Source organism: Aptenodytes forsteri, unplaced genomic scaffold, assembly GCF_000699145.1.
Source record: "Aptenodytes forsteri isolate BGI_AS27 unplaced genomic scaffold, ASM69914v1 Scaffold243, whole genome shotgun sequence".
Taxonomy (NCBI): Eukaryota; Metazoa; Chordata; class Aves; order Sphenisciformes; family Spheniscidae; genus Aptenodytes; species Aptenodytes forsteri.
In genome coordinates this window covers 586,478-594,662 of record NW_008795314.1, presented here as the reverse complement: position 1 = coordinate 594,662, position 8,185 = coordinate 586,478, and the positions used below count along the sequence as shown (strand labels likewise).

General features: G+C 41.7%; 1 protein-coding gene across 1 annotated transcript in view; it reads right to left on the bottom strand.

Moving 5' to 3' along the window:
• SAP30BP (SAP30 binding protein) overlaps window positions 1–8,105 on the bottom strand; it is a 31,521-nt gene extending 23,416 nt beyond the window's left edge. Inside the window, exons 1-2 of the mRNA XM_009279476.2 lie at window positions 7,968–8,105; window positions 4,807–4,854 (exon numbers count right to left, since the gene is read on the bottom strand). Coding sequence (XP_009277751.1) covers window positions 4,807–4,854; window positions 7,968–8,105 — 186 coding nt within the window. The remainder of the gene's footprint in view (window positions 1–4,806; window positions 4,855–7,967) is intronic.
• Between the last annotated feature and the right edge of the window lie 80 nt (window positions 8,106–8,185).

Genomic DNA, 8,185 nt, shown 5'->3' with positions numbered 1-8,185 from the left:
CTAATACACAGCCACTTCAGCCATTGCAGAGTGCACTGGTTTTGGGTGGAACAGCAGTTTTAATGTGTTCTTCAGTTATATGACCTTTAACATATTCTAAGTAGAATTTTTAAGACTACCTCTCAACAACTGAAAGCATCAAGGGCTGGTATTTCCTAAGCAACCTTCATAATTTGCCACCACCAAAGTAGAAGATTAAAACTATTTTCTAAAGCTTACTAATGCCAGCTCCTTTTATACAGCTTGCCGTGGAATACCTAAATGGAACAGCAGTGCTTTAATGATACAAGTTTTCCCAAACACACTTTTTCCCCTTCTTCGGAGCAAAACAGTTATACTTGAGGTCAAAGTTACTGAGTAGGTTCAGGCATCTTTTGAGAATCTGTCTTGATGAATGTATCTTGAATTCAGAAAAATTAATATGCCTTATCAAAATAAGAGTTAATTACAGGGATTACATTATTGCACACACACCCATTTACTGGTTCTTAGCACTTACCACTTTTACTTTAAATCAAGATAATTTTGGTATTTAAGCAAACAGGTTAATGGGCAGGCAAGATAAAAAAATATTGCAATCAAAAGCCTCTAAGTATTAGTACACACCTACGCATCATAACACAGTAAAAAACTTTATAGGTATGCTGGATCAATAAAAGCTAAACATAATAAAGAGTTGATGATTATCAAGAGGTGGTACTTAGGCATGCTTAGAAACATAGTATTCCTCAGAAAATTTGACATCCTTCTGCTAGATCCCAGTTTGGCTGCCTCTCCATACAATGCCACAAGGATGCAGAGGGGACCCTTAAAACAAAACCAGAAAAGGAAAACATCAAAGTAGCCACCTGCTTTGAAAAACTCTTACCATGTGTCAGGCATTCACTTGCCAAGGGAGTGGCAATATTTATCAGCTTTCCTGCACTGGCTAGTCCTGATACCACAATCAAGGCTCAAGAGTTAATGATTTCCCACTGTGAAAACTCCAGTGAGCCAAACTGCAGGGCTGGGCTCTGTCCTTGATCAATGCTTGCAACCTGTTACTCATCCAGCCCTACAATATGAAGTACAGAACCCCTCAGGTGAGACTTGGGGCACAAGGTCAATATTTCATTTAAGGTTCATTTTCCTTCTTCCTGCAGGGCTGGTCCATCTAGTGAGCTCTGAAGGCTTGTATCTTGTTACTGCATCAAGGCTGTAACCATAGCCAGCTGCTGGCAAGAGCCCAAGCAACTTGCACTCACTGCACAGCCCATTAACCCTCATCATTCCAAACCAGTGCCAGCAGAACACCAAATTTCACACCCATTTCCACAACATCCTTTGTTTTGTACCCACAGCTCCATCATCTGAGGGAAAGACATAAAGAACCTGTCCAGGCTGTGGGATTCAATCTTTAACACCACGCCTTTGCCAACCGCTGCTGGTCACCATTTCTTTTCCCTTCTAAGCAGAAGGCTTTGTTTCTGAAGTGCTTTTAAGACAGCTGCTTGTTTACAATTGGTGACTGCTGACTTAAAACCAGGGACCCCTGAAATTATTTTGGTCACTAACAAATATGTCCTGCTCCAGAGCCTGAGCACATCCTCCCAGAGTGAAATTTGGAAGAGCAATTACTTTTACCTAGATTTGAATCTCCCATTTTCCATGAGTCCCTGAAGCACTTCAAAACGCAGTTACAGGACACAAGGTATCCAACTTTGCTACTTAAAGAGGAAGATTCTGCTTTCTGCTGCAAGCACACAGTGTTTGGGACTGGTTCACAGGTGCTCAGTAACAGAGAATCCTATGGGCCAGAAGTCTGCTCTGGAAGAACACTTTCAGATGATTGATCAAGATCAACAAGGGCATGAATCAAGACAAAAACCTGAGATAAATATAAACACCACAGGGTGGTGTAGAAAAACATCTCCCCATTGGGGCTATTTGAGGCAGGCTCCAAATTCCACCTTCCCCACCATTGCTTTACCAGACAGTTTTTACATCATTCCCCACTTTCAGTCTCCTCAGCCTATACCCACAACTGACACCAACTGAATCTTCTGGAGGTTTTGTGTCTGGTGCTACCCAAGTGCAGAATGAGGCCAGATCACAGGACACACCAGCAACAAGGGAACTCCTTCTCCACACAACCTAGCTCAAGTGTCCTGGTCAATTATTCAAGACATAATCTCAAAGTAGTTCATTCACCATATATACAAAGAGGCAAACACTAAAAAATGCTGAATGTATATTCAGGGCTTGAAAAGACTATGATTAACTGATGAATTGCAATGGTTTTACCTCATTCATGCATTTTAAAGGATTTATCTTCTGCGTACAGTCATATTCAGGCTCTGGAGAAGCCCTAGCCATATATAAAGAGCCCATGATATCTATTTAAACATGTTTCCAGGTCTGTGATGTCTTACAATGAAATTGATAGAGCAAGAACAACTACAGCACTGGGACAAAACAAAATAAAGTTATCTAAAAGTGTTATCAAGTTATAATCAAGTGCCTTACTTTTTGCCACACTTTGGATTTACAGTAACTACAACTCTTAGTCACTAGTTGTCATAGATATTGCAAGCTCAGAGCAATGAGGAAGAACGAGGAGAACACTGCCACTTGGTGGAAAAGGGGGATAGGAAACATTTGCGACTGCTCCAAGTAAAACTACTTTTACAATGATGTTCCACCCCCCCCATACCGAGAGAATTTCTTAACAGCATGGCTAGTGCAACTCCATCAGTGCCCCACCAAATGCCGTGCAGCAACATGCCTGCTCTGTTACCAGCACAGCACTGGGCTGCCTTGCAGTATGCTGCGTAGCAAAGGTGTGCTTCTACCTCTCCCCCAAGTGCCAGCTGCCTATTTAGCCAGAATTCAAAAAAACGCAAAAGGCCAGAGGCGGCTGTTCCCTTCTTCACTTATGTATGAAGACATCTATCAAGGATGACATGGAAGTCTGAAACGGCTGAAGTTCAGATTTGCCTCCCTGCTATTCTTCTCAAATCCTCACCTTTCATGCCATGCTAGGATGGCAGGAATTACACTTGACTTTTTTTTTTTTTAATTTTAACTTTAATTTACATTTTCAGTTCTTTCAGAGTTCCTACTGCAGAGTGTACCCAAGATACCAAATGCTCTTAATACATTCAGCATTTCTTTGCTTCCCCACTGAAGCTGAAACACTGCTCCGTGGCCATGTGTAGCTCTTCTTCAGAAGGGCAAAATGCACCTAGATAGTAGCACATAGAACTCACTGAAATCAAGAGGCTTTTTAAACAAGCCAACATGAAACTTCAGCAACATATTAAAGCAGTAGCCACACAATTCAGTGGTAAGATTTCTGTAATGCATCATCACTCAGACAAGACCTACTATAGTCTGATTTTGTTCTTTCTCTCTTTGCCAGATCTTTTCTCCATTGCCCTGAAGTCCTAGAGCCCTTTTAGAGACAGAAACACATACAATTACAACAGGGCCCTACTACAGGGGTTGTGGTGATGTACACCAAATTTCTCTTTTAAGGAAAACCCATCTGTTCTTCTTTCACAGTACACATTTGAATCCAGCAGTTTTTACAGAAACATCTTGCTAGCATGCTTACCAGCCACAATGGCAAAAATTTAGAAGTAGAAAAAGGATAAAAGTGAGAGATTACCTTTTCCTCTCTTCCAAAAAAAGGTAATATATTTTTCTTGCAACAAGGAAAGGAGACAATACATTGCATTTCCGAGTAGCCTCCTACCTGTATGCCAAAGGCATTAATGATATTTCACACACTGATGCAAGAGACTTTACCAGCTGCAGTACAGCTGCCAAGATTTTCAACTGTGTATCACTATAAACCCATAAAAATATTGTGGAAACTGGAAGAAGGTGCTGCTATGAAACTAAATTAAGCAGAATAGCTAAACACATTCACTTGCGTTCATCTTGTCCTATCAAAGCCCTATGCTAATCCAAATGCTCTCCAGAATTTCAGTTTGCAGCACAGTCCTCTGGTTTCCTTAGCAGAGCTTAGAGACTGTCTGCATCCTTGAGGAAGCTACTGGATAAAATAAAGGCCCTTGCAATTGTCATTCACTGGGTATCCCACAAGACTGCTTATATTGCATGGGGGATTGAACTAGCATAAAAATTCGAGCACAGTTCTCTATAAAGTTTCAAATGGATTTGGTCTTTTGTCTGTCTTCCAGATTTTAGCCTGATATATGTTCCTATGTGCTGTTAAACACCTGCTGTTCAGCAGAAACAAGATGTAATCCCAAGATAAAGATGACTAACTATTTATGATAGCTACCATCTGGGGATCTTATTTCACTTTTTAAATTTTAAATACAACCTTTACAAAACTGCTTCATTCAGAAGCACAGAAAGAGAGCTGGTGACAACTGAATTGGTTTTGACACATTTCATGACCTCTAGGAGCATAAGGTCATTTATTCATTAAGTTGTTCTAAACGAAGAAAGTATTCCAGCTAACACCGGTCATAAGAGAATTCTGTACTGAATACTACATCTCCCAGATCACTGCAAAATAGGTGAGATGCTGTCAGAAAACCTACCTCAGATCTAATGCACAAGATGACTAAGTTCATGAATGCAGATCTTGATCGTGACTCAGCCCGTAGCCTAACTGGTTATCTACCTTTGGCAGAAGCCAGAACTAAAGTCAAAAAAACACGTTACAGCTACAAAAAAGGAAAGTATGAAACTAGCTACAGAAGATCACAAACGAACACCAAGCCATGCTGTTAAAACTTATTCCTCTTGTACTGAACTTCCCCCCCACCACCATACCACACTTTCAAATACCTTTAGGTCACCAGCCTCAGGTTTTTCAGTCTCTGAATCGTCATCTTCCTACAAGACAAGAATTTACAGGATTAAGCTTAAAGAGCAGGCTTGGCAAGTAACTGCACTTACAGCAAAGGGCTCGCATTCAGCAGCCCAGCAGTAGTCCAAGACCCTTTCCACGGAAGGTAGTTTTGCCCCACCCACTCATGACCAGAAAACAAGTCCTACAGTCAGGGAAAGAAGTGTTTGTTTGGGTTCTTTTAGGCAAAAGCATCACTCAGTAGCAGATGTCCCCCACAAAATTCATGCAGCTCCTGAATGCTCAGAACTAGGCAATAAGAAGCAACAGAACTGGGGAAAAAAGCATTTGTCATTTGATATTTCCGTCTCTTCCAGTTGGCAGGTGGGCTTTTTGTACTTGCTCCCGTTTAGCAGTACTCACAGAAAAAGCAGCATTTGCAAGACCTATGATACTCCCAAGCATACATCAGCAACACACAGAGGACACACAGCTGGCCTGCCATCCAACCAAACATGCAGGCTTGGTGAGGGTCTGGCCTAGCACCAAGTTCCAAGGATCCGGTGATGCCAGCAGATACTGCGTCTTTCTTGTTTGTGTAGTGCTCTCATAGCCTCATTCGCAGATGACGTGAACTTGCACAGAAGGGAACCACTGACAAATTTCACTGTCTTAGGTAACAGACTCCATTCGGTTTTTATTTCTACCCAGAAATAAACCAAAGAACTGGGCAAATTTCTGCCCTGTGAGAGCTTAAAATACTGAACTCAGTATTCTGTAAATTCTGTAAAATTCTACACCGCGTGAGAACTAAGCTCCAGCTTTGGTCCCAACTGGCAGGTAAGCCTACTGTTCCACTGCCCTATGAGCTACTTCGCTGGGGATCCTAGAGTGACCTATGTTTCTAGACATAAATACATACTCTGGGTTCAAAACAAGTTTGAGGAGCAGAAAATGCTTTTCATGCTCACACAACTCAGCAGAATGGTTTTTCCTCCAAACTTCGCCACAAATTTCAACTTTGGCCCCAAAACAAGAACTTGGTGTTTCAGCTTCAAAAAGAAAAACAAAAAAAGAAGTGAGATGATTACATGCAACTGAAAGAAAGAGTTTACAACGAAATGCCCACCTCAGGATATTAGCACACGAGCAAGTTCTGGCAAAGGAAGCTAGAGAATGACCACACAATAATGTCAGTGAGTTTTAATTGCCTGAATTAACATGCATATCCCACAGAAGTGAGACATCAAACTCCTTCACTTCAGCTACTCTCCAGCTTACCTTTCTGAAACATGCACATATGCCAATAATTCAGTCTTAACTATCAAAGTTTAATAACAGTAAGTTTGTAACTAGAAAAGAACCATAATCCCAAGTAACTTTGTGTTTATCACAAATGAGATTCCTCTCCCCTCCACAGTCCCACCTATGTTATAAAGGTAAAAGTCATTTTCAGCAAAGCAACAATGGGTTGAATCATTCACATTATAGATGGGTAACTGAAACAGCTCCCAAAACCTCCTAACCTAGCAGGGGATATCACTGAAACAACATCAAGAAACAAAGAAGCATTACTGAGAACTGCCTTTGATAAGACAGAGGCTTTTCAGTCACTGTTAAGGTAGATAATATAAGCACAGAGTTGTTCAGATAAAAGCCCAGGACAACCTGAGTCCAACTCGCATTGCTTTCTAAAAACAACTCATAACCAATATAAGCTACTAGCACAAGCAGTATCAAGGAAGCTCTTGATTCTGGTCAAAGACTACTTAATGCAAAAAAACAAGCATTGCTCTCCTGCAATAAGACTGGAGAGAAGGCACTCTGTGTAACCTGCGCACATCTGTACAGTAACTGCAAATATATGCAAGACCTATTGGCTGACACCAAAGTGACTCGATCGATTGCCATTACTTGAATGGCAACTTGTACCTCTCAAATGATAGACAGCTGCAACCTGCACTGAAAATTGTGCATGCAATAAAGGCTACTCCATTTACCTGCCCATTTGTTAATGCTAACTAAACACAGCTGATCTTGACAAGCATCTGGATCACACCTACCACTTTCTTTAAACTAAAAAGATCTCATTGAAGGGGGATCTAGAAGTTTTGGATATAAAAAGAATTACTAAAGCAGTAAAAAAGCTTCACTATTTTGCTTAGCCAGATGCCAGGAGCAGACCCTGAATGCTACTGCTTGCACCTTCTCCAGTTAGCAACAGAACAAAACCAAAAGCAACAACAAGAGACAGACAAATTTCTTGTCTGCTACTTGGGAAAACAGATGGCAGAAACAGCGAGTGTCTCATAAGAGACCGATCTAATGCACACAAAGTAGATTTCAACGAGGAAAGGTTATAGTAACATAGCCCTATTTCTTTCCTCTACCATGTAGCCAAAAAACTAGAACAGGGACAAGATAACACATTCTTAATATGGTGGTAAGCAAAAGGTTGATGAGAAAGAAAGGAGACAAGAACCTCCCTCCCCACGCCCCCAAAACTTACTGTTTTGCTTTTACAGACACATGACAGAACTATATATCCTTTTGTGTATTACAGCTGCACTCATAGGCAGTAAGCTACATGCCCTGTCTCACAAGGCACCGATTATCTCAGCGTTTAGGTGATGTTATACACATGCCATGCACCTATGACAAACAAAAGCCACTCACGTCTAGACAGGACACTGTTACATCAAGATAACCTGATGCAGTAAGTGCGTTTAGTTATACACAAAAGAGTAATTTAAGACATCACAGAACTTTATTCTTTTTAATCCTCCAGCTGACCATGCAACAGTGTGTTCCTTTTACAAGGTTCTCATATACGTCAACTACACTTAAAGAATAATTTTCGTTTAGCGTGGCTGTTGACTTGTACCAGCCTTTTTCCCATAAAAGAGTCAAACAGCATCAATGCAGTTAGTAACAAGCAACACGAGCTGCGTCAAGCTGCTGATGGGTTTCAAGACAAATGCTTTCCACTTGAAAACAAAGTGAATAGAAGTATTTGGAGAGTGCTAAAACCCACACCAGGAGTCAGATATTCAGGGTTCCAGCTTGGGTTGCCGGTTAGGGGCTTTCCTTGGAGAGAGAAAAGCCTCTGCAACGCGTGAAAGGGATCAGGGGCAAGCTCTCGGAGCAGAGAGGTACTTACTGACTGCCTGCTGTTCTCATCATCCTCTTCTTCATACCCGTCCTCGTCCCCATCCAGGCGGGTGAAGTCGTCGTCTCCGTACCCAACCGAGACCAGGCCCCCTTTCTCTCCTAAAGAGGAAGGTAAAAAGAAAACCATAAGGAAAGGGGAGGTGGTAACGAGCGGGACTTTCCCTCACAGAGGGGAAGGCGGCGGGCCGGGGCGGGCCGTGCGGGGGA